The following is a 27,324-nucleotide window of genomic DNA, read 5'->3' as shown; positions in this document are numbered from 1 at the left end:
GAATATTGAGTTGCCTATTTGTTATGAAAGTTTTGCAAATATGCTTTTTAAAACATAACACTTTTCAGTCCCATAAAACATATTTTAGTATTGTCACTTGTTTTATCAGAACTGATGGCAAGTGTGCTGCAATATAAGCGCTGCCTCATTTACTTAGCAAGTTTTGTAATAGCAGAGTCCCTTCTTCTTAGCCATACTGCTCTGACTCTTACCACATGAGATGCTGATAAACTTTCTTAATGATGCAGTGAAAGCAGAATAGAAAATAAAGAAACAGATGGGAGGAATTTCAGATTATTCTCAGTGCAGTCAATATATTGACAAAATAATTTGATTTATATAGCAACTGAAATAGCTGTACACAGAAACATCTGCATGGAAACCGAACACAAATCAGAAAGATAATGACCATGACAAATTGCGAGGTCCATTGCTCATGAGCCTATAAAATCATTATCAGGAATATTAAAAATACCAAGAAGAACATAATCTAAAGTTGTGTATTGATGATCAAACTCCTATGAATAGCAGGAAATTGTTAAATCTAATAATGATTTGTTTAAAAAACAGAATAAAGGTGGAGGGTCACTATTTTGTAACTTTGTAGCTGAAAACAGCTAGATGAGCCTGGTAAAACCGGTATTTGTCCTTCCGCCGGCTGCGTGGCCGCGACTGGACGTTGGTCAGAAGGCAGGTTTCAGAACCACCGAATTCGCTCTTACGGTTACAAACGACCGTTGCTTTTCGGTTACAAGACAGAAACACGGCGGTTACAAGCTATGGCTTAGATGGGGTGGTCTTTTCACGGCGAGGCTTTCCACGCCATACGTGGGTCCTCTCTGATACAGAAACCCCACGCAGGCCAACGTACAGGCTTGTGCTCTAGCAGCGAGGTCCGAGGCAAAGCCTTCGGCCCATCCACGCGTGCCTCACACGACGGGGCCCACGGGGCAGCGCCTCAGGAACCGCAGCGCGCTGGGGGGGGGGGGTAACTGACAAACAGAAACCGCTCCGACCCTCCCGCGGAAACCGCTTCACAGACACGTTGTGCGGAGCGAGGCAGCGCACGGGGCCGCTCCGCGCTGCTGCACGTCGCTGTTTTGGGGGAAAACCCCGCCGTTTCAGCTCCCCGCAGGGACACGGAGGGCGCAGCAGCGGCGGCCCCGCGGCGCGGCCTAGGCGGGCGGGAGCAACTGGGCGCTGCGCGCGCCTCTCCCCCTTCCTCTTCCTCCTCCTCCCTTCTCCGCCTGGCGGCCGCTGCCCCCGACAGTGATGGAGGCCGTCGAGGAGCTGGTGATCCAGCCCTGCGCCTCCTCCCTCTACCTGCGCCCCTTCCGCCTCTGCTACCGGCAGGTGAGTGGCGCCGGCGGCGGCCCGAGGCGGCGCGGCCCGCGGCGCCCGCCCAGCCCCTTCCCTCCCGCCCCTTCCTCCGCGGCGCTGGCCGGGAGGGGGGTGGGGGGTGTCCTCCCCCGCCGCCGCCGCCGCTCGCCGCCGCCGCGCAGGGCAGGGCAGGGCAGGCTGGGCCGCGCCGGGCCGCCCCGCAGGCCCCTAGGGCGTCCTGTCGTGTCTCCCCCCCCTCCCACCCGCCATTTTGGGCCGCTGGTGGAGTCGCCCCCGAAGCGGGTGCCTCAGCCTCATGGCGCCTGGCGGGCACAGCCGCTGCCCGGCCCTGGGGCGCCCTCCCTGCACCGGCCGGGCCCGGGCCTCGCTGGCCGCCAAGGTGTAAAGGGAAGGTAGTGTGGAACAGGCCCGCCTGCGAAAGCAGCCCCCTGGGGCCGGTGGCCCACTTCAGCTCTGCTGGGGGCGCATCACCTGCGCCGGTGCCCTAGGCCATCGGTGCGGCGGGCTGCCCTCGCGATAGGCCACCCATGCTGGAGACATAGGTCACCTGTGCCTTGGGCCACCCGTGCTGGAGCCATAGGTCACCCGTGCGTTGGGCCGCCTGCGCCGCGTGTCGTGCCGGCCTCGGAGCTGCGTGGCTGAGCCGCTCAGTTTTTCCTGCTTGCCTGCCTGCGCTAAGACAAATGGTTATTTACCTTGTCAAACGTTATGTAACCGCTTTGCAAAGGCCAGCTTTGCGACACGTGTGCATTGGAAGCGGTAATAGGAAATCCTTTTCCTTATGATGTTTATATCTCCATGAATCACCTTCCAGAGGATCCCTGAGAACTGCAGCCCGCAACAATAGAAAGAATGTAAGGCATAAAATGAAAGTAGTTTCTCATACTGTAGAACAATAAATTTTCTTTGATGAATGTTTTCTGCAAATGAGTTTCTTCATGGAAAATGGTTGTTTCTCTAGTTGGGAATTCAATATTGGTCAGTCCAGTGTGAGCTTTTACCCAGGAAAGGTGATGGAAGTGCGAGCACAGAAGAATTTGGGCAGCCTAGAAATAAGTTACCCTAGAAATAAGTACTTCAGACCATGTTTGTTCACTCTCATTCACTCTTCTATTCCTTACTTTCTTTGCTTCTGAAGACATCAGTTAAAAAAGTGAAAGAGGGAATGCATATGGAGGAGGTGTGCTTAAGTCCAGTAGTGAGATAAGATACAAAAAGGAAAAATGAGCTTGAATAGCTTGCATAAAAAGCAGATGCAGATTAATTGATTTTTACCTTTTTTTTTTTTTAATTGTACTTTATTCTCCTAAAGAAAGCTCTGTTCTCACTGGTTGGGATAATTAAAACATTTTGACTTGCAAACAGCTGTAAGTTTTACACTGAATTAATTGTTTCTTTTTAGGTATCAGGAAGAAAACCTGGAGAGCATTTTTTCATACTCTGAATTTTTGCTAGCTTATTTTGTAAATGACTGGTCTTATTTTCATTTTGAGTCATGCTGTATTTACATGGAAAATGGGGTTCAATTAAAATATACAAATGATCATTATAAAATTACTTTTAATGAGATACAAGTCTCTTAAACATGGTGAGTATGTTAAAGAAGAAATAAGGATGTGTTTGTTCAGGCTGTACGTTCATGTGCTGTGAATTGACATAGACTGCCATCACCACCAAAAGAAGTAGACCTGCCCTTTCTGCATGTCTTGCTGTTTGCTCTCACTTCCTCTCCTCTTGTACAAGTGTTTGTGCAGCAACATAGTGAGCTGGATCAGGGATCTGGTCCAGGTCAAACTTAATCCAGTCTAGCCAAAAAAAAAGAAGTTAATTTTAACCTAAATAAGGTTAAAAAACCAATAGGGTCTCTGATACAACTGAAATGCTTGTGCTGGTAATGTTGTTGTTACAAGCGAGTGTTTGGGGGCTGACTGAGGGCAGAGATTGTTTCCTTTGGTCAGATCACTGTCTTAAAACGTACATGAAAATATAGCTTATATGGCATCTGTACAGAAGCTGGCTTGGGTTCAGCCTACTGTGAGCATAAACTGAATGAGTGCACAACTGTCAGCACCTGACCCAGAGACAGGCCCCAAGTTTATTAAAAACACATTCTGCATTTAAAAACTGACTTACTAACCAAAGGAAATGGTGAATATTTTTAGTCGTTTGACTAATTATTTCAACAGTGTTTAGGCCTGCTGAAAACCCCATGAAATACCTAAACAGTTAGGTGTCTAAAATGTAAGGGAGTTAGGTGCCTGATCTGCTTAAGAAGTTTTGAAAATTCCTCCACTCACCTGAAACTGAAAATGATTTAAAACTAGCCTTTGATCTTAATAGTTTTATGGTGAATAGATCTTCCCCTTACACAACTGTTTTGTTTATTCACTAGCTGGAAAAAGAAACTTTTCTGTTTCTCAGTTCCCTATTGGTACTTTATCTTAGAGTAAATTTAGTTTTCTCCTTCCACAAATTCCCTGCATTGACTTGCTAAACTGAATCCGAATCTACTGCAAAATCTTTCTGAATAACAGAATAAGAGAAATGAGGAAAATTTAAATAACGGCATTTGTTGTAAACTAGTTTGGATACTTAACACAGTACATGGCATTGTGCCATAGTTGGAAGGCTTGAGGTGGTCTTACAGGTACTTTTGTGAAGCTATAATTGTGTGACCTATAATTCATTGTAGTCAGAAGAAGACTCATTGATGCATATTTTTATATTTAAAATAATTTTGGTGAAAGTTTAGGCTTAGATTGTCATTTTGAAATTTAAACAGGTATATTCCTGAAATAAGCATAGATTCCTCTGTTCAAGGTTGTATAAAAACAGAATGCAAGTTTTTTACTTCATTTGTTTGGTTTTTTGCAACTACTATTTTTCTCTACAAGCAAAAAATTCAAAGAATTTTTACAAACAGTATATGATTTTAAGATTTATCTCTGAGCATTCATGAACTCTTATTTAACAGGACTGATTCTTAATCATTTCATCTAAAAATTACAGTACTTGTGTGGAGGTAACTTTGGTTCCATTACAGTAGCTAAAAGAGTTAAGTCTTCAACAGTTAAATATAAGTTCAGATATAGATGACTTGTACTACAATTTATCATAGAAGTCTGGCCTTATCCATGCAAACAACACTCCACTGAGTTGTAAATCACTTGCCCTAGTTGGTTTGCAGACCCTCAGAACTCTGCAAGTTACCAGGAAGCAATCCATGAAATGATTGCAAATTAAAAATATACCTCGTATGCATACGTTCTCATACAATTGGCAGTACCGCATTGGTGTTTTCCAGCAGGTCTAGTCAACTACCTTACTGCACATGCTAAATGTATATACACACCTCCCTCTTCTTACTGCTAAATGAGATCCAGGATGATCTGCAGACTTTTTTCCCTACGGGGGGTGGGAAGGAGATAAATCTAAACAAAATGCTAAGGAAACTCTGCTGTAAGCCCATGCTTGGATATGCCTTCTAAAGATTGTGGTCACACCAGAGCAAGAGTGGAGCCAGAGCCTAGCTGTTTTTCTGTCTGTTTGTCAGAGGCACTTAACACATTCAAAATTGTAGGCCCAGAGATTTGATTAGTATTTAGGCCAGCTGAATATTTTGCTTGGGTGTCTAGATGTTCAGACAAGGAGTTCTAGACACATGAAGGAACAAAGTTGTATGTACTTAGAATCAAGCCAGGAGGTTACTTTCATGTTAGATAAAATTTCAGCAGAGTCTTTTCAGATTTGTGCTGGAGTCTTAAGATTGCCTGTGTTCTGTTTTAAAGCTTGAGTTCTGTTTTGGATTGAAGCTGTTGTATCTTTAGAGATATATTTGGTTAAATATAGAAATACTATAAGAGCGGGAGGACAATGTAGATTTCTGGCTATTTAGTTACTGAGGTTTATCATAATTCTTAGGAGTTCCTGAAGTTATGGCAATTCATGCCAGCCATGGATCTGCTCCTCTAACTGAGGGTCATGAGATCTCTTCATGTGAGGCTTTTTCCCCTCCTCTTTCTCTGACCATTTTTTTTTTTTAATTAAAATAATGAGCTCTGCATATTTCTTACAAAGAATAAAAGTAGGCGTACACCCTTATGAAAGAATTCTGGGCTTTGAACCATGTGTGGATGGAGGCATCCAAGTTATGGGGAGGAGCCTGGCTCCAGACACATCCCTGTAACAACTATTTTTTAAATGATTTGTGCAGTCTTTGTGCAGGACAAAGGTAGAAACAGAAGCCCGGTAAAGGAGTCATAGGAATAAAAAAGCAATAGGGAGATTTGTATGGGCAAATGCAGAGGGGTAAGGTAAAGCTTAAAACTATGTTCTTCAAAATAGGCATCTAACAGCTCTTCAGAATAGACCCCACATTTCACTTGGAATTTTTAGCTGTGAACCCTCTTCTGGCAACACAGCCCTTAGTCAAGAAATACGTTTTATTTTAAGCGGGGGAAGGGCGAGGAGAGCAAGAGATGGCCAAGGCACCTTACGTAGCCTGCTGAGTATGCTGTTCATTTTGTCAGTAGGAACCCTGCTTATATATTCTTTTTCTGCTTGATTCAGAAAGAAGAGAATTCATTTATCTCATATATAGGATAGCCATCTGGCTCATTTTAATGTGTACTTGCCCCCAAAGTGCAAATTGATTTGTTGTCTAAAGTGGGCTTTTTTTTTTTTTTTTTTAACATACATCACCTCCTAGAGGATTGTCTTCTCTACCAGGAACTCCATGGCAAATCTCTTTTCACTTTTTCCTATTGAAGTTTTTCTGCTTTTCATAAATAATTTATTCAAGAGACCAGAGGGATGGCTAATGAGAGATTAACTCTATGCCCAAGGGCTAGGGCATTTCCCTGGGATGTGGTAGAGTCAGGCTGCAAGATCTTGCTTCAATTAATATTGCTTCCCACATCACAGCAGAGTGCTCTCACTGCTGGGAAACACATTTGTGTGTAAATCTTCAGCTCTCTTTTGTGTATGTTAGCCAAGCACAGGACTATATATTAGATAGAAAAGAAAATACCAAGTTTAAGAGTCGTGCTGAGACCAAGGCATGAAATAAACTTTGAGCAACTGTTGAGCAGTGTTGTCAGGATTTTGGGCAGGATTAAGCACACAAATGGGAATCTGGATTCAACATAGACTTAATCAGCAGCGGAGCAGGGGTTTCAGTGGTTCTGTATGTTGGATTTGGACCGTAACATGGTGCTTTGACAGACAGAGCTCTGGTGAATCTTGCTGCAGTAACTTAAGATGTTACTGTGTGCAACTCTCTGTCCCGGTGCTAGTGGTTACCACCTACTTAGAATCAGCAGAAGGGAAAGTATTTTTGCTCCAGTTCTTTCTCTGCTGTTCCAGTTCAAACCCACCTTCATTAGCAATTTAAGCTAAACTGCTGAGCTTTGCATAGGACAAAGTGAAGTGCCTTTGCATATTCTCTTTGGTGACCTCTATATTGGGGACAGGATCCTTCAAGGGAAGGCAGAGCATCAACTCAGGGGAAGCATCTAGCTGGGGGAATATCTTCTTAAGCTGTTTCAGGAAGTTTTGCGCAGAGCCCGCATATCAAAGCCTTTGTGGATTTAGCCCAGACTCCTATAGCTTTGTTTTTGAAGGTTGTTCTGGCAAGGGAGTTCTTGCCACTGCTTCCTTGCAGTGTATAAACATATGCATGCATTCTGCCCAGGATCTTTTAGAAGTTTTGCTGCTGGACTATTATCAGTTAATTTTCCCAGTATGTATGTAAGTGAGGTTATATATAAAATCTATGGAATGGTGAATGGACATCTATTTCAATGAAATGGGACAAACCTGGAAAGCTCTTTGCATATTGACCTAAGAATACAATCAGTAATTGTAAATTGGAACTTCTTCCTCTTTTGTGAGCTTCACTTTGCTTCCACAGTTCAGAGTAGTCCAGGGCCTGAGCAACACTTTTCCTCTATTTTAAAGTTTAGAGCCATCCATTTTGAAGTTAAATATGTGAAAAATGTTCTCTTTGATACCATGTTAATGCATGATGTTTTCATTCAATGTTAAGGGAATTAACTTGTAATAGCTTCAAGTTTTATAGTCATTCTAAAATAGTTTTCAGGACTGTTGTAGACTTTAACACATAATGAGTGTTATAATGGATAGAAAGCGTTCCTCAGGAGTAGTGTGCCATGAGTGTACCAGGAATTTCTTATTTCTAATCCTAGATTTCATACTGCTTTTTTCTGTGACTGTGAGCAATCACTCTGTTTCTGTGTTTTTGCAATTTACCTGTCTCAAAGATGCCATGAAGATTAAGACCCTAATCCTCTGACGAACTGTGTGCATGTGGAGGAGAAGCAAAGTCTATATCACTTATGTCATGAGAACTTTGAAGATGAAAAGAGCAAAGCTGTGTAGTGTTCTAATAACAATCCAATTTTACATTCAGAATTTTTGAACCTTGAATGTGCCCAGCTGCCTGAAATATTCTCTGGAACTTCCTTCTGCTTTTTTATAAACATTAAACGTTCTTTTCTATTTTGACACTTAAGAATGATGCTGTTGAGGGAGTAAACATTGTTAAGTTACCTGTTCAAACTAGTAACGCTCTTCTGTTGACTCTTCAAAAGGCTCCAGTAATAGGAAATATGCTACCCAGTAAGACTTTTATTTTATAATTAATTTTTTCAAAGCAGTAGTGCAGTAACTGGAGATGATATTTTCTATGCAAAATTCATTTTAATTTCTTCAGCTTTTCTGATCTCTTGTGTCAGTATATAATATTAATCTTAAATACAAACAAACCACTTCTAGCTTAGGAAGTCCCTGAGCTGCAAATTGCTGGAGGTTGAGAGCATCTTGTCAATATATTCTTCCTCAAGCACCTTGGCCACTGTCAGAGGTCAGATGCTGGAAGAGACATATTTTTGATCTGACTGATATGACTGCTGCCACGTTAATGGAAAATTATGGTTGAAGTGCAGTATGATTCTTTTATATGCATGAAAGAAAGGAAACAAAGTTTTAGCAATGATAGCAGTAAGGAGTTAGATCCTGAGGGAACACATACTTCCTTCTAGAGGAAGTGTTCTTTGCAATAAGGGCACAAGTTTAAGAAAAGAAATGAAGGAATCTAAGCATATCCATTTGTGGCTCTACCATATATCTTGAATGCAATTCTGGAAAGTTGTACGAGTTATTTTAGCCTGAGATGTTTAAGAATTACCAAAGACAGAAATAATAAGAAGAGTTAGCAAATAAAAGAAGTAGTTGAAAAGAACACCAGTACTCTTCTTTGTTTTAGTGAATACTGTGCTGTATTAGTCTTAATTTCTATATCCAGTATGCTTCAAGAAGAGAACATAGCATAGTTTGAAGTAAATACATGGAAATTAGTTGGCAGTGAAAAAACTTCACATTTTTAGATCACTCATATTATGAGTCAACAAACTTAACGACAGCAAATATCTCTTATTGGAAAGAATAAGGCAGTGTGGATCATGTTTTGTATCATCCTTGCACAGAGCTGAAATATATCTACAGTTAGATAAGTGAACACTAAAATCTTATTTAATGTCATTAATAGCTTGAACATGAGTGTTTGGGAATTAGATGGTTACTGTGAAATAGCCATGAAATTGAAAGCTAGTATTAGGAGGAAGTGCATAAGTTGTAGTTAGGTTAAACTTTTCAAGTTCTGATACCCTGCTCATTGATGGCCGTTGGTCTACTTATAGGTGGCCCACATAAGTCAACTAAGAAAAGCAGATCAACTATCAGTAGGTTTTAATGTGCTACCCAAGGTCTGCAGCTTCACTGGAAGATGTTTGCAGGTCTGCAAATGAAGAGGTTGGAAAACCGTTGGTTTTGACAATACCACTCCAGTAGCCTCATCTGCAAGGGCTTGTCTACACAGGACTTTCCCGATTAACTCCATGTCTCATTCTACAACAAAGAGTCTGGTTCTGTTTACGTTAAACCATTTTCAAAGTACAACTGCACTTTGAATTCATACCCTACCTTAATCCATGTTAACTTTCCAGTGTATGCCCTAAGGGAGCAGTAAGCTAAACTGAATAACTGTGTCCACATAGGGGTTTAATGGAGTTTAACTAGCAGAATTCAAGTTCATCAGATTAATTTTCTAGATGCCCTGGTATAGACAAGCCCTAAGAATAAAAGTGGTTTAGTTCTCAGTGAATGAAATGAGTTATAATATCCAACACTGAGATCTTACTATATTTTTGTGTATGAAATATGACTATTATAGTGTATAAAGCAGTTTTTTGACTTTTTTGATACTATGACTTTTGTAGTAATTGCAGCTAGAGCTGAGAAATAAAGTAGTGTTCATGTGCTTCAGCTACTAAATGCTGTATTTGTTTTTCAGTTTGGATCAAAATACATATGTTCGCTTAGATAGCAGATAGTTTTTTTCCCTGGTACAAAAAAGTCTGTCCTCTGAATCATTATTTCAGCACTGACACTGTGTATATTTGGTGTGTTTTAAAGCAGATGAATACTGTAACATTTTAAGTGTTTATAGCAAATCTGAATATTATGGAAATTTGACATTTTCCATAAATGGGAATATTCTCTAAAATGTCTGAGTAGATAAATAGTTTTTGATGGTCTATATGGAATGAAAATGTACTTCAATATATTCCAGAAAATTCACGTGCATTTTAAATAATGATTTTACCTCAGCTGCTGCCATACTTGAAATGCATTTTTATTCTCAGCTACAACTCATAAAAAGTCAGCTCCTGTGTTCTGAAAACTTTATATGTGAATTGATGTTACATAAATAAATATTTTTTACACAGCAGGCATATAAAGTTAACTGCTGGTCTGACTTGCATTCAGATTACTTTTTCAACATAATTTTTAACTACAACAAATCTTCTGTGTCAAAGAACTTAGTTTCCAGTAGTATTATCCTTCAGATCAAAAATCTTCTTAATATAGCAATACTAAAGTTTACAGAAGTTTAAACAAACTAAAGCTCAGTTTTTCTTAGCAGTCAACTAATGTCACACTAAAGCCATGATCGCTGATCAAAACAGAATTAATTATTTGTTTCACGTTGTGGTTGCTGTGTCAAAATCCTTTAAATGCCTCATGGAGCTGAGAGGGAATCTTACAGCCTGTGACAGAGCAGCTGGTCTGGACATGGGCTGATGCCCCAGTTGACAGGTTGTTGGATTAGAAAGAATATCAAAGGCAGTGAGTAAGATTAGGGATAAGTGAACATCTGACAGCAGTTTGCAGCAGGGGAGAACAGATGATAAACAATGGGAGCGGGGTACGTGGGGGGGTTGAGAGGTGAGAAGGCCATGGGAAAAGTGTGGCGGCAATCACTAAAGCTCCAGGTTGCAGAGCCTCATGAATAGAACAGGAAATGGGATTTGCTAGGACAGATGTGCTGAGTGGTGATGAATACATTATAGGGAAATGAGGCTAAAGTCCTGAAGGTGAGAGATGTTCTTTCTCTGAAAATAGAAAATACGGGAAAGTTTACCCTCCTGGAGAAATAAGCATCGATATTTGAAAAATAGTATAGAAAGAGGAGCAATACAAATGGTGATTTTAATTAAATGGTTATTGTTCAGTAGCATTTGTGACAAACTATAGGTCATTTACTTCTAGTATAATGATATTTCAATATTATTACAAATATATTACAAGTGTTCGTTTTAAAGCTAAAGCTGCATGAATGATAGAATAGTTTGAATGATGGAGCAGCCCCTTTGAAGCTCTGAGTGGATAATGCTCAGTCATATTTTCTGTATTTGGCGTGTGTTATATAGCACTCACATAACGTATATTTGATCCTGCCTCTGTTAAAGAGAGTTGTGCTGGGTGATCTTATGAGGTCTTTCCAGGCTTACATTTCTCCAATTCTGTAATGTGATTGTATGCTTGCTGAAAATTAGGCACAAGTGTAACTGTTCCTTAGAATATTTTTTGTATACTTCATGAAATTCTTTGTTTTCAGTTCTTTCTGGATCCTTTTCCTACAGTTGTGATACAATTATCGCAGAAAGCCAGCAGAAACTTTTTGTGTGTTTTCTGATAGGACTGTATGTCAGTTCACAGACTTTGAATTCCTTCTGACTTTTTTTTTTTTTAAGGAAATTTCATGGAAAAACGGACCTCACATTAACACTTCCATAGCATATTACTTTAGCAGAAAGAGGGTATGCAGCAGGAATGGTGGTTGGTGTTACTCTGAGAAAGTATTGGTAAGATTTGTTCTCAGACATCTAGGAGGTTATTCCACAGTATATTCTCCCAGTTTGTAAAAGGAAATATGAGCTTGCTGGAATAGAGTAGAAACACAAACGGTGAGAGTCACCAACTGAAAACAAAAAGCTCCACGGTCTAAGGACAAGAGGTGACTTAGCTGTAATGGAAATGCCCACCATCTGTCTTGCCTGACCTCAGATCTCTCGTCTGTGCTGCCTCTGTCCTAAGGACGCAAAGACGTCTGCCTGGCCTCGTTTCATCACTGTTTGTTCCTAGCCATGTGTACTGTAACCGTAGCTCTAATTTTTAAAAGAACAATGAATTGTAGCTAGAATCTGGGATGAATAAGTATGTCTTAGAACCTGGTTTCCTAAAAGTACCTGCTTGTGTTGCAAAAATGCTATATGTGCTGCATTTTGAACACGATGGTATCACTTGAATACAACAATTGTAGTATCAGTACAGCACTGGAGTCACTCAGTTCCAAAAGTTTCCCCAAATCATTGATCAAAGACTGTATTTGAAGCAACCATAATGATACATTAAAAAATAAAATAGTGGTGAACACAGCAAAAGAGAGATGAAAAACAGCATGCTTTACATGATCCTGATTTGGACAAGTACTATCCTAATATTTCTGTTTTCCGTAAAACCCTAATTTCTACATTTGGATGAAACTATAACTGAAGAACCTGGTTTGTTACAAGGAGTTGCCATTTTTAAAGAGCGGTTAAAGGCTGTTTGGCAGTTGGCTTACGTAGTTCTTTTGTGTATATCTCAATTTTTAAACTGTTACAGGGTTAAACTGTTACAAAGATTTCAACAATACTGTACTAAAACATAGAACTGTTTATAAATGACTAATCAATTCAATTAATCTCTAATTCAATGCAAGTTATATATGACCTTTAAGGAACAGGTGCTTTTCTTTGTACCTGTGCTCTCTTCAAAATAGCTGATGGGTTAGAAGATATTTCCAAGTTACTTCTTGTATATTTTTGTTTACCTTTTTTTTTTCCAAAGGAAAGATGATGAGGAGTTGGCCAGTGCTATAGGAATTAGATTTCAATTTAATCTTTCAAAACTGAAAGGTGAAAGTGAAATGAAGAAAATAGCAAAACCTGGAGCTAGTTGCATCTGTCGCTTTGAACTGATAGTTGGGGGAGGGGGCTGGGGAGAAGGGAGAGGATGAAAAGCCCTGAGGATCTTTGTGAGGAAGGTCTGTGAGAAAGTCTTAGGAGAAAAATCTAAAGGTTGTTACTAAGCCTTGGCTTCTGTTAGCCCCCTGCTGCTGTTCTTCATCAAGTTATTTTAATGGCTTTCAAAGCAAGTGAGTGGAAAATGGTTTCTCTGGAACTTTAAGGAGACTGAACTGAAAACTGTCATTGCTTTATAAGTAAAACACATCAAAGATTGATGGAAGAATTGCTTGTTAAACACATCGTAGATTTTAATTAAAAAAAATGGAGATATCATAAAAGAGACATCAAATCATCATAACTGCCTAAAGGTGAAAGTTTAATGGCTTGTCATCTGCTCAGAAACCTGTGTTAAGTATGTCTTTCATAGCTTTTGTGACCCTCTGTGTGTGCATGTGATTTTTTTATTTTTCTTTCCCCCTTCTGTAGGGAGGAAAAGTATGCAAGCATGAAAATGTAAGTGGTGGTTACTGTGCTTTTTAATTTTCTTTTGCCTGTATTCAGGGACGGTTTTTTTCTGATATGTTTAATATCTACTGCTTCAAATTCTTAAGTGTTTTTTAAAAATAGTTATTTTTCTTTCTGGTGCAGCATATTAAATATGTTCGGTGTGTCCGCTCTCTGAAAAGCACATTTGTGTATTACACAGTAATCGCATGAGTTTGTCTTCTGGAACCTGCCCCTCACCTCTCCCCCCTTTCTTTTCCTGCTGCAGTCCTCCCAGTCAACAAACAGTGTGTTTTTTAGAGCTGGGCAGTAGATTTCTTCCTGATTGGAAGAAACTATTTAGCGCACATAGAAAACAGCTCTATAGGTTTGAGCCAAATTCTCGTTCTGATGTGTGAGGCTGCATATGATCAAGGTGCATTTTTAGTAAGCAGACACAAATAATTATTTTAAAAGATTAAAAGGGTTCTTCAGCAATGTAATAAAGCACACAGTACATTATTCATTAGTTCATCTTACAATTTCAGAAATGTTAAATGTAGTTTCAATTTTAATTCATGAGTTCTTTTTGAAGTTAAACAGCTAGGTCTTATGCATGATTCTGACTCTAGATCTGATTCATAATGAAGAAGATTGTTTTTGCCAAGAGCCTGATATATGATGATTGCAACTACAGGATTATTTGCGCATCCTGTGCTTAGAAATGGTATGTATCACTGAAAAGCATAACATTATTAGAGTGATTCTGTAAGGCTTTCATGATGTACAAGCTCATTGAAAATTGAGACTAGGAAGACTGACTATGCAAACAACGTTACATAGAATTTAATAACTTGGTGTTATTATTTTAACAATTCTTGTCAATGAAATTTGTCATTTTAGCTGATGTTTTAGTTAGCCATAATAGTTGAACATCTTTTTTCTCCTAACTGTATCACATCAAGATGAGTAAATGTTTTTTTTAAAGTTTGTGTGAACCTGTCTGTTAACTGTCTCTTACTGAAACTCGAACCTGAAATACAGTTGGTTCTTGTTTGGTATTTTCATCATTGAGCAACAATTACCAATTGATATTTGTGAACTTGTAATGGAAGTAACATTATGTTTTGCTGCATAAAAAGGTTCTAGACTGTAAAAGGTTCCAGATTATAAAAGGCCAGATCTTGTGCTCCTTAGTATATATTCTTATACACTTTTGAAATGCTGCCTGTGTTGAAAGCAATGATGTTTTTGGTGCTTATATTGGTGAAGCCAGGATTTCACTCGCATTGTTTCTACTTAATCCTAAATTAGGCAAACTCCCAAGCAATTTGACTTGCAGATTTTTTTTACTTAGAAAGTAAACACTGAATTGCTGTGATTGCAGTCACCTATTTGACCAGAAATTACACATTCTGACAAACTCGGCTTAAGTCAACACGTGGAGAAAATAAGGGAAATTTGCATAGAGTATAACCTTGTAAATAATTTTAAAACATATTTAGGATATGAACCTGTACAGCTCTTGTATATGTTCTTACTTTCCTTCATCAGTTCAAAATATAGCTGCTGGCTTCATTCAGCTTTGTTTTGGCTTTAGTACAGATGTTTATTATTGTTTGGTCACTTAAATATGTTGAACTTGAAGCAGCAGTATTAGAAGAAGAGTTGGCTGTCAAGCTTTTTGACAAGTCTGTCCTAGATTTTTATATCTGTGTCTGTGCTTAGTACTCTGCTTTCAGTATTGTAACATTTCTGACGCTTTAAAATATGGGACATAAATAGGCAGTTTCTGTAGGTAGTTTTTAGCAGAACAGCCTCTCAGCAAGGCTTTAAGGAATTGAGTGATGTCTCCAAATTGAATTTTTTATTTTTTTACATGGTTTACATGGTTACTGGCTTATTTTGTCTGCAAAGTTTATGTTGTTCTTTAGAACAACACTTCATAGTGCTGCCGCTTTGTACAGCCTAAAACTTGATCAGTAACTTGTCTGATTTGTCACACTCAGATAAGTTAAAGAATAATATGAAAGTATTGGCCACCGATACAGTGAAACCAGGGTCAATAATCATTAGTACAGAAGTGACTACTACAGTATTTTACTGGATAGTTCTTCCAAATGTGACACCTGATTGTGTTTCTGTAAAGCATCTTTTTTCGAGGATAGATGGTTCACCTGTCAGTTTGGACAGCCCTGTTTCTTTTTATCTGGTTACTTTCTCTTTGATCTGTCTAGGAGTTAAAACCTTGGCAGGACTCTCACAAGAATCTCTGGAACATATGAGCCTCCCTAGAACATTATGGTACACTCCATAGAGAAAGATTAATTTGTAGAAATAATAATACAAATGTCAAGATTTAGTGTAAGAATTGGGGGGGGGGGGGAGTAGAGATCTAATCAGACCCAGCAACTGAAAACAACTAGTCAGTGAAATCATTTCACTAAAAGGAGCAACTGTTGGAATATTTGCTTTTGAAGTATTTCTTAAAAAAACAGAAATGAAATGTAATAGGTAGGTTTGAAGTCTAGCAGCCAGGCTAACACCGTGTTTCCCTTCCCCTCTGTCTGTATGTTCTTCTACAGCCCTTTCAGAGTATGCCTTCCAGTGTTGCACTAGGTGATGTGACAAGCCATACCTAACGTGTGTGCCTTGGGGAGAGGATGAAAGAGAAAAGAAGCAACTTTCTGCACTGCTATGTTTTATATATATTTTTTTAGTTAGAAAAGTGTATCCTGCCCTTGCAAAAAAGATGTGTAATTGTCTGTAGTACTCGTGGAAGCTAATTCTTCATTCTCAGACCAGCCCTACTGAATCTGTGGAGCAAATTTATAAACTTCATTCTTTGTCTAAGATTTAAGGTTCGTACGTATATACTGGGTTCCTGACATTGCATGCTCGGAGATAAGAGACCTTAAGGTGACTTGATATTTTGTGAAAGGAGCCAGCAGAAACAGCAATAAATAGTTTAGACATGCTTAGAGTATTCAGTGCTACTGAAGAGACATGCTAAAAATCCCTAGACCTTGTCTATAAAAACACTTGCAGTAAGTGGTAACCTTGAGTTCCTATGAGACTTCAGAGTGTAGGAGGCGTCCTTTCCTACTTTTATTTCACCATGGAGACACCACGGTGCTGCACCTGGCTTTGTTCCCAACTTTGTTGAAACTTAGGATCTCCTAAGTGCTGCTTGCTAACCTTGGTTAATCTTGTTAATGCTGGTTCTTTGTTGGCATGTACCAGATTTGTGTGTGATGCAAGGCGTACAGTTCATTGAGCTATATTGTTCCTGCATTGCTTTGACTTCTGCATCAGAAATATTTTGTCCTTCGTAAGTTACAAGTACATGAACAGATTTGTTAGTTATTTGTAAAAATCATATTTATCTGACTGATGCTATTGTTTTACAGGTGCATTTGCAAAGCCAAGTAACTTAAAGAAGCTAATTATTACAGATTCTTTTTTTTTTAAATCCAACTTTTAATAATACAACAGTCTATAATAGACACAGGCTTTTTCTTATCAGTGTTCTGCTTCAGGTGGCAGTGGTCTGCAGTGAAAATAGAATTTTGTTTTGGAAACTAGCACTAACATTTATCTATTGCATAGCTTTTGAATGCAGCTGTCCGAGAAGGGTATGGTCCAGTACTGTGGCAGAAGAAGGATAGGTTCTTTTTCTGCTCCCTGTCGACTGGAGAAGATTTTAATCAGCCCATGTATAAGTTGCAGAGGAATTTGTTAGAATGACTAAAGAGGTAATGAGAAATATATGACAATTGATGGTAGTGATTAACGTTTGGCTGAAATACTAGTGGCAACTTAAACTGTGGTTTTATGGTGTTCTCAGTGTTGTTTTTCTGAATGGCATAGTGAAATTAATGATGAAAGGACAGTTTCTTTCCTTCCTCTTTTGGATAAGGGTCATGACCTAGGGTAGCAAAGAAGAAATTATGCTTGTAGGCGTAGTGGTTGCCTTGGGACTGATGATTTTAAGATTCATTTTCTCCTTCTACTGACTATGCTCATGTCTGCTTATTTCCCTGCTGTGCTTGCTCAGATGTGGTGAGAGCCCTAAATTCCAATGAAGTCAGTGAAATGTCTCTTTTTGAGTTAAAGAGATTCTAAATTAGGTTGTCTTCAGCATTCCCAAATTCTTTGGTGTAAACTATCAAGGGAATTACTGGAGTTGCAAGAAAGTGATTTGGACCAAAGCAGAGTTTGTCCAGTGCATATCATTCTGGAGAGTCCTTTTCCTAAGGGGTTAAAGGATTGTTTTCACTAATGAGTGCACAGTACGAGTAGAGGAAGACGTTTAAGAATAGGAAGTGAGATTTACCACCTACTGTGGTCTCAGACTTTAGTGACTTGCTATGGGTAGTTTATATTGAATCTTGCTCTATCCTGAAGATATCCTACCACAGATGTAATTGATCTAGTTATATTATGTCAAGTGCAAAATTATTTCCTCTGCCGGTCTGTTGCTGGTTATCACTGGTCTGAAACTTCCCAGGTAGGCCCTTTATCTCAGTAACTCTGTGGTCAAAAGGAGTCAGCTGCCAATGGACTAGAAAAGATTAAAAGAGAAATTCCCCAGAGACATTTTTCATTCTTTTGGTCTCTCTAAAATTTTTAAACAAAGCTTCTTTTTTGTATAGTTACTTGTGTTTCAGTAAAATTAGGTAGCTTGGAAAATGTCTTCAGTAACTTAGGCGCGTAAATGCCATTTTTTAGAAGAAATTTGGAAGAATCTATCTCACTGAATTTCACTAAGTATTAGGCTTGATCAGATAGCAGAGCAGAAATAGCTTTGTAATCCTGGGAGATATATTACAATTTTGAAAAATGTCATATTCTGCGGGGGAATTTAATAAAGACATTTAGACTTCCTTTACAGATTCTGCCATTTGCCTGAAATGATAGTGGTTCAGAGTAAAGTCTTTAAATTCACATCTTCCATCTTTCGGGTGAGTGCCTGAAAAGAGATGTTTATGAAATGTTACAGAGTGCTTCTGAAATCTCTTCTTTTGAAGATGTTCTACTTTGTATGAGTTATTATTTTAAATTACTCCCCAGATTCGGGTCTATTAGTGAACTACAAAGTCTGTTTTTTTTTGTTACTTTTTTTGTGTTTCTGACTCAATGAATATGTGAGAATTTATATAAAGCAGGACAGTTCTAGAAGAAGAAACGAAACAAGAAACACCTAAGAATTCTCAGTAGCCATCTGCTTAGGGTATTTCCTTGGCATTTAATCTCTGATCTGGAGCCAGCAGATGTGCCTTCTGGAGCACCAGAGACTGCCATAAGCACTTGACTGTTGGTGATAATGACATTTGTACGCTCTTGAGTAGAAATGCTGTTCTGAATCTGGAAAGACTTGTGACAAAACTTAACTTTCTCTTTTCATAGGAAAAAATAGAGTTGACTTGATTATTTTCGAGAAGAATTCTATACTCCTTAATACTTAAGTAATTCTGGAAAATTGGATCTATGTTTCTCAGCCTCTTAGACTGTTCAGGAAATTTTATTTTTCATTTATCTTAATGTTCATTGGATGTATAATGTGTGCAAAAAGCTTATCAAGTATTCCATGTTCATGCTCTATAGGGATGTGCTTTTAATTTTAGTGGGTCTGGTTATCACTGTTGCTTGTCCTGGTATGGAACTGAGAAAACAAAACATTGCACTTTCTGATCACGATTTTTCCTAGGACAGTTGTCTCAATTGCTTCTAGCTTCTGATCCTCAGAATTCTAAGATATGTGTATTAATCCCATTGAACTAAAAAAAAGTCAAGCATGTCCTTAATTATTTGCCAGATCAGCATTGTAGAAGATAAGCGATGAAATTACAGTTACAGTTAACACTTATCCTGGGAGAAGAAAAAAGGATAAAACCTAGTGAGGTGGCTGGGTGATGTTAACTGAGGCTGTAGCTTTTTGCCAGTGTTAAACCAGCATATGCCAGCAAGAAAGCAAGCAGTTCTGCCTCCTTCCAGTTCCAGCAACTTGTCTTTATTTCCATGCTGTCCTCTCTCTTGTGTGGTACCTACATTTATGCAGTGGTACCATGGCTAAGATAGAGGACCTTTTTTGCGGAGGTTGTTTTAACCAGATTTCATTGTTACTGTGGCTCAATGTGTGGTTGCAGAAATGTTTGTGTTTGCACACAGCAGACCGTGAGGAAAGCTGGAGAAGAAGGGAGGGTGATATTATTTTAATGGCAGTTCTGATTTAGGTCAGATTAAGCATACATTATGGCAAAAGAAAGGAGTTTTTCCTTTGTCTCTTTGATACATAATTTTGGAGATTATCAGTTTTTGCAAATTGTGTGAATTTCTTCTTTAACAATTAACAGAAAAAATATAAGGAAAAGATTCTGTAAATACCAGTTGATGACCTTTGTAGTTTTTCAGCAAGTACGCATATAGCCAGCTGTGTGAGATGTGTAATACATTTGTTTTAGAAAACAGTACTTATTTACAGAAGAATACTTTGCTGTCACATCAACCGAATGCACAATTTGCAAATGATATTATCACTGTTAAATCATCTTTCTTTATTACAAAGATATTTCTTAACTAAGTCCAGTCAAAGTTCTGGATTTCATATTCTACTATCACTTTACGAAAAAGTAGTGGGAGAAATTTTTTGAAATTTGGAGAGTGTATATTCTTTCATCCTTGCAAAATAAGAAAGGTTGTTACAGACTTTTGAGGGAAAACACAATTTAGTGGAAATTTTGAAAATGTAGGCAGCCAAACTCAATAATATTATAGGAATTTAGGTAAAACTCATAACAGTTTAATGCTTGATATAAATGTTGTTATTTATATTAAATATGCTAATAGCAGCTTGTTTTTGAAATCTCTACCTGTTAGCAATTGTTTACTTTATTAGAGTTAACTTGGTACTAGAAGAGCCCATCTGTATCTCAAGTTATAACCTTAAGTTATATGCTGACCTGTCAGTAAAATGATGTTAGTGAGAAGAGTCATAAATTTGACCTCTGTGCATATCGTATTTCTTAATGCAAGCACCATATCCTTATTCTTTATAGTATAGATTTCAGTATGCTACTATGTTTTGCTGTGGAATAAAGCACACATGATATGTATATGCAGTTGCTCTTAATGATGATGTACATGAAAAGCAGAAGAACAGATAGAAAGGAGATTTGACTTAATGTATTCATATATGCTTAATTTTCATGTTTTATAAGTTTCATTCAAAGATAAGTGATCTTACTGATAGTTGAATGCCAAGCTAAACTACTAAACTGCAACAACTCCATTGTTGAAAAGTACACACAAAAAACAAACTGTGACCTGAAAAGTAAACTTCCAGAGGATTATAAGAGAAAGTTTACTTACACATCAAGTATCTTAGTTGTAATTGTTCTGGCAGTTGATGTACATAAAATGAACAAAGTGGCTTGGCCCAGTATTGCATTAACAGTTGAATAAATTAATGTGTTCTCCATTGTTTATTTTACCTCCTAAAGTGTGAAAAAATTGCGCCTTTGAACAGTAAACTCTATTGCCACAACCATCTGTTTGCAGTTTCGTTGCAAACTCCTACCAGAATAACTCTCACTTTGAAGAGAAAATCGATATGGGTTGTAAAAATTATAGTCTGTGACCTTAGGTTTTATGTCTCTTTAGGTATCCCTGGTGTGGTCTGTACTGATATATATTATGACTTCTTCAAGAAGTAAGTCAGTGTCGTCTAACTAATTTCAGATAGGAAATCAAGTCCATGCCTCAAAGAGTCTGCTGTCACACAGAGCTGAGCACCTTTATCTCTCATTCAAGATCCTTATACATAAAATGTGTAGCACAGAGCACAGCAGATTTGCCTTGCCCAAAACTGCTGTGTCAGCTTGAGCTGGCATGCTAGTGAGTAGGATGAGTTGTCCCCATGAACCTCACTAGACTTAGTTTTACTTTTGAAATTATTAATATTGTCAGTGAAAGCCAATTAGCAACAGTAGTCTGGGTTTTGGACAAAAAATTCATTTTTATAGGTTGTTGAAAAGTTGTCAATCTGTATTTTTGGATGCAGTTCCCCAAGGTACTAAAAACAGTGTTTTCGAACTGAAACATTAGAATACTGGTAAGTTAAAAACTGCAAAGCACCATTATTCATAATCATGATGCTTTTAAAATAAACATTCTGGATAGTTTAGTAAGGAAATCTTACAAGCTTTGTTTAAAAAACAAACACCTCCCCTTTCCTCTTGAGCTTAAACAGTGGCTTGTTTAAAAAACAGCAAAATTCCTAACACTTAAAATCTTTTGAAGTAGTTCTTCAACATCAGCAAGTAATTCTGCAAATTGGTTTTGAAGATGAGGCTTCATTTACTTCAGCATGTGCAGTCTGATGGAGTGGATTAGTGGGTGTGGACTAAAATTGTAATTTAGGCTTTTTTGTGTGCGTGTGTCTTTCTCTTAAGCACTCCTTATCAGATATATCTCTATACTCTTGGAATAATTTTGGCTAGACCAAGGCTATTTTGTTTAATAGTCATTGGTGAAAACTTTATTTATATATATATATATATATAGAGAGAGAGTTATATATAGTTATATAGTTATAACATTGATGTTAGCTACTAAAAATGAAAAATTTAATCACTTTTTTTTGTAGGGCACATTTTTTCCCAGTTCTCTGAACCAGCTTGTTGCATTGTTACACAAATGCTGGTGATGGGGTAGGGGTCAGAGCAGAGATGTGCAGTGTGGGGTAGAAAGGAGAGCGGCCTGGATTTAGATTGCCTTGCACAGTTATGGAACTGTACTCTCAGGCCAAGTGAGTTTCACAGAAATCCTTCTAATTAATTTAATAGTTATTTAATGTGCCTAAGACAGTTCACTAATATGGATACATGTCTGCAAAAGGTCTGATATGGTGAAAAGCATAAAGTATTGGGACTTGAGATGGACCTGGAAATATAGCTTCTGCACGCACATCGTTGTGACATTAGAAACATTAATGTATTGTCTGTATATAACAAAAATTATAGCACATTAATAATTAAGTTGGCAAGAAATGGTCTGCATTAGATTATATATCCTCATATGTTTCCACTGAAAATTGCTGTAGATGTGACATCTGATTCCATTAAGCTGAAAAAAAGAAATGTAAGAAGGAAATTTCAGCTGATAGGGACACTTCTGTAGAGGGGGAAGAATTCATTTACAGAGGGATGAGGACTTAGCTTGTAGCATCCAATATCTCCAGCCTCACTAGGTTTATTACAGGGGAAGTTCGCTCTGTTTAAGCCAAGAACTGTGACTGGAAGAGAAGTAGCAGCTAATGCACATCTACTTCAGGGCATATTTTCCCATCATAGGAGCATATATTTTATAAACCAAAAAGCACTGAATTACTAATGTGCTGCTATTGCTAATTTACATATTGGCCGCTTTTATTGATCATAAAAAGTGGGTATGACTGAAAAGCATTAAAGTGAAGCCAGTTTAAGAAAATAAGGGTGACTGGAAGCTGCAGAACTGGCTCAATTGGTGCAGATTTTTGTCTGTCTTTGTGAGCCTGTTACTTGGGTTCCCCAGCTGTACTGCTTATGTGGATTATCCTGAAGAAAACCCATCTACTAAAATGCTGAGTTTGGTGTTTCCTTGCCATGCAGGTCTGGGCAATGAGTACTTCAACAAGAGAGTATGTAGTGAATTTCCAGGTAGGAAGAGGCTATGCTGTGCACAGTAATATTAAACAGTATAGATAAGTTAAACAGTATAGATAACTTGTATAGACAAGTTATACACTTGTTTTTAAAGAAAAAAAATACTCTCATGCCTTAAAAAACAATTGAGAACAGAAGAAAGCAGAATCTGATTATCCCTCTAGGGAATTTTACTGCTTTGTTACATGTAAATGATTAAACAGGGACTGCACACTGGCTTGGCACTGCAGACTCTGGCTTAAGACCGTTATTTGCCAATTAATTCTCTTATCTATTTTTCTTTACCTGTAGTGTTACTATTTTATTGCACAATGAATGGTCATAATCCCTTTGCATTAAGGACATTAATTGCCTTTGTGTCTTAGAACTGTGGAAACAGAGTAAGTGGAGCAGTAAGGACAGAGTTATTTTTATGCTATAATTACATCAACTTCAGAATTTTTTCACAAACATGGAACATTTATTTCTTGGATGACTGCTTTAAATCCAGTCCAACTGGTAGAGACTAGAGGATCATTACTGGTGTTTGTCGTTTTAACTCTCATAACTTGTGCATGTAGCTTATCTATACCATAATGTATTTGCCTTTCTTCCTTAACTGCCCCTGTTTGTTTACACCGACTTTTGTCTGGGTTCTAACTGAATTGTAAGCTCACTGAGCAGGAACTGTTCCCACTACATATGTTTAGTGCCTATCACAATGGGTCGCCAGTCCTCTTGTTGTCTCTCCTGTAGTGTAAACAGTAAGAAGTTAATCATTGTCATGGAAAGATTTTTTTCTTTTTTAGTGACATATGTGAAGTTGATTTGCTTGTTTTGGACATACGTACACATTTCAGAGACCTTCAACATCTTAAGTGATCTGTCTGCTTACCCTTTTATCAGTTTCCTCAAAAGTCTGTAATACAGGGTATGAACACCTTTGAGTGTGTATTGGTGTGACTGTAAAGTACTTGGAACCTTTGTTATTGTCTGTCCAAGCAGCACTTTTCTGTGGATAAACATGGGAGATATAATTAGTCAGTGCCTTCAATTCAGTAGTTTTTCTGATTGGTAAATATTTTGAATAAGGGCAAATGAATTGGATAAAGCTTTAAGTAGAGTTTGGGTAAGTATATTTTCTGTTTCAGTCACATGTTGTCTGTCCAGAGCTCTTTAAAACAAGCCTGGATGTCATTTAAATCGGTGCAGTTCTAATATAACTTTGGATTTGTTGAATGGTCTGAACTTCCAATAGAGTAACTACAAGAAATCTGTCACTGTAAAGCTGCTTGTTGAGGATTTATTTTAGACACCCTCATTTTAACAGTTGTTTGATAATTACCACATATATTCTTAGGAGTAAACTGAAAGCATGTTAGTATAACAGGTACAAGAATATTCTCACAAAAATCCCTTAAAATGCTTCCTTACCTCAAGCGTAAACTGGTTCAAGAGCTTCTCAGGAGGTAGACCATGTACTGGTGCTGTCCTCAGGGAAGAGAGGGAGGAAGACATTCAAGCTGGCCCTAGTGAAGAGTAGAGGAAAACTCCCAGGTGACTTGTTTTAGAGCATATCCAGGACCTCTCACATGCAGAGCATGGCCAGTATCCCTGTAGGATCAGCGTGCCAGTGAATGTTTCAAGGTTTCCTACTTAGGTGAAGAGGAGGCCTGGCCTAACAAGGAACACCAAGACAATATGGTGGGATGCAGCTCTGAAGCACTGGCTGGGCAGGCAGGAATGGGATGCAGTGCTAATATAAAGCCTGGAACCAAACTTTGCAGTAGCACCCCTAAAGGGATGTTAACACAGGTACGTAGTGTGCTAACAGGAGAAGGAAATGCTCAGCCAAGGGGACGGTCATGGAGATTAACAGGAGTGTTGAGGCCATGGAGTCATGGCTTGTTTGTTGCTGTTTAACAAAACATTCATTTTATTAGTATAGCTTGCCCTGTTTACCTTCTTTATTCGCTAGGCCGGGCTAAATCCTCTTGACTTTCTCCAGTAAGAGTAGCCATCTGGGACTAATCTAGATGCTGACTGCCATCTCTGAAATGGTCCTACTAAAAATGATTAGCCTTTGCATATTTATTCTGACTGTTGTTTGGCCATGTTGTTTAGATGCTATATTGCCTAAGCGGGTGGAGGAAAGTAGAGTATGGCTATATTCCAAGCGGAGTGAGTCTTCAATCATTTTAGCAAGAGACAGGAAGAATGTAGTTTTGAACAAGAACTGGGAAGTATTCTGATTAGAGGCTGTGGAAAAGTCCAGTTTACGTGTAATAGATGGTATGAACAAGGTCCTGCCTGTGACTGTGGCACTGTGCAGGTGCAGGGAGAGTATTAGAAAATGGTTACAAGGATGGAGGGAGGCCAGAGAATGTGGCGATCAGATATGGACAGTGTCATAAAGAGCTCTCTGCTTGTAGAAGTCACATCTGCTGAAGTCGCAGCCGCTGTCAAACACTGGCTTAGAAGAAAGCTTTTTGCAGTGGACAGTTGTCCTGTAATCACTTGAACTGAAAGGGATCAAGTTCTTGTGTAGACTGTGAAGCAAATAGCATACTGTTGTAATTCTGACAAAGCTGTCAATGCCAGTATCAAGTCAATCTTGTAGGCAAGATGAGCAGGATTTGTGACACACTAATGTGGCACATTCAAATAGTGTAGATATGGTCATTTGTGCTTGCTTTTCCAGGGGAAAAAAAGGACTGTTTAATTTGAATGCTACCTTGTCTTTTGATGTCCTTCAATTGCCTTTTCTCACAGCCTGGAAGAGTATTCTGGGGAAGCATTGCTGTATGCTTCCTCTATTCTTAAATTTTCCTTTAGGCATCTACTATTAGAGATATGATACTGGGCAAGATGGACATTTCATCTGACCTGATATGGCTTTATTATGCAATTTGTGCTTATGTAAGTAATCTGTCTTCTGTGTAATATGAAACCAAGTTGTCTCACATGCTGCCTCTGGTGAAATACAGCTTTATTAATTTACACATACTATAGGCAGTAGTTCTGCATTGCAACATGACAGAACCTGATCACTGAGCACAGAACTGGAGTGTGATTACTTTGTGATTAAAGATTTACCAAATCAAATTTATGATACACAATGTTGTTGGAGTGCCAGAACTGCCATTCTAAACAGATAAAAACTAATATAAAATACTGTTGACCTATTTGTCTTTGTAAAACATCACAGGAAACATTTCCTATTTGAAGGATAATTGTTTCAATCTGTTTCAAATGTAATAATACACTCCTGCCATCTTTGGTGTTTAGATCTCACAGTGATCTATTACAGTTACTTCTCTCGCTTCATTGAAAGATACTTTGATCATTCCTTAGACATTGGAAAATGGACTATTTTATAAATATGCAAACACATATTTATTAAAGTGAAGGAGATTAAGGGTTTGAGATGGCTTTTATTTCACAAAGATGCTTCTGTTTTTTGGAAGCAACCTTAATCATTGCTACCTTTAATTCTTTGCAACTATCTGTAGTTGTGATGATAGCAGAGCATTGTCAAAGCATAAGCCAGGATATATGGAATGGAACAGTTTAGTTTAACAAGTAATCATGGCTACTTGGCTTTTAAAAGCATGAATCTTGATCAGTTTCTGCAATTAATTTTTTTGTCTTATAGAAAATATAAGATAGAGATATTACATACAGCTTGACATAGTTGGTTGGAAACTGGCTAGAATTAATGTTCTGTAAAGTATGTAAAGCAGCATAAGAACCATTGGTAACTGTTTACATGCTATTAATAATTAGCAACCTTCATACTAGTCTGTTAGGAAAGAACCACGCATTGGGTATAATAGAAACTCAACTCCATACAGTTGGGTTCAAATTACATTTGACTTGGACAATAGGGCATGAATGGTGCTCATTTGAGTTTCTGCCACTGTAAACAATGAGATGTTGGAATGTTTCATTTGTTTATTGATTTATTTATTTGGACAGGTGCAAGTTGATCATATAAAATGGATTTTTTATTCAAATATGGCCAGAAAATAGCTTAACAACATTTTCCAGTCAGAGCATATGATGATAACCAGCATCATGAATGGATAGATTCAAATTAATTTAGCCTGTGGCTGGTTTTGAATTGGGGTCTTAAACTAATCAAAAACAAAACTATGTTCTAGAGAAAGTGCTTTATGTGCTCTGTGGCCACCCAGAAAATAGCAAATACAGAATTATTTTCTGATTAATTTCTTTTTTATGTAGTAAGTTTCCTTTATTTTCTGTTAAAGATCATGTGCATGTCTGTGAGGTAGATTCTGTTAATGTTAATGGGGTTCATCCATGAGAAGAGGGCATTCAGATCTGATGGATCCCATCTGGATGAGGTTTGTTCTCCAGGGTATAATTTTCCTCGGCTATTTGAAACTCTTTCATAAGTGTTTCATGGCAATCAGGTTGTATAA

The 27,324-nt window shown here is 38.2% G+C and overlaps 1 protein-coding gene across 1 annotated transcript in view; it reads left to right on the top strand.

Moving 5' to 3' along the window:
- Positions 1-1,096: 1,096 nt before the first annotated feature.
- Positions 1,097-27,324, top strand: part of NUDT14 (nudix hydrolase 14) — a 62,862-nt gene continuing 36,634 nt past the window's right edge. The window contains exon 1 of the mRNA XM_067295641.1: positions 1,097-1,353. Within this exon, the coding sequence (XP_067151742.1) occupies positions 1,273-1,353 (81 nt within the window). The 5' untranslated portion in view covers positions 1,097-1,272. The remainder of the gene's footprint in view (positions 1,354-27,324) is intronic.

Source organism: Apteryx mantelli, chromosome 4, assembly GCF_036417845.1.
Source record: "Apteryx mantelli isolate bAptMan1 chromosome 4, bAptMan1.hap1, whole genome shotgun sequence".
Lineage (NCBI taxonomy): Eukaryota > Metazoa > Chordata > Aves > Apterygiformes > Apterygidae > Apteryx > Apteryx mantelli.
This window is presented reverse-complemented; position numbering and strand designations above follow the sequence as displayed.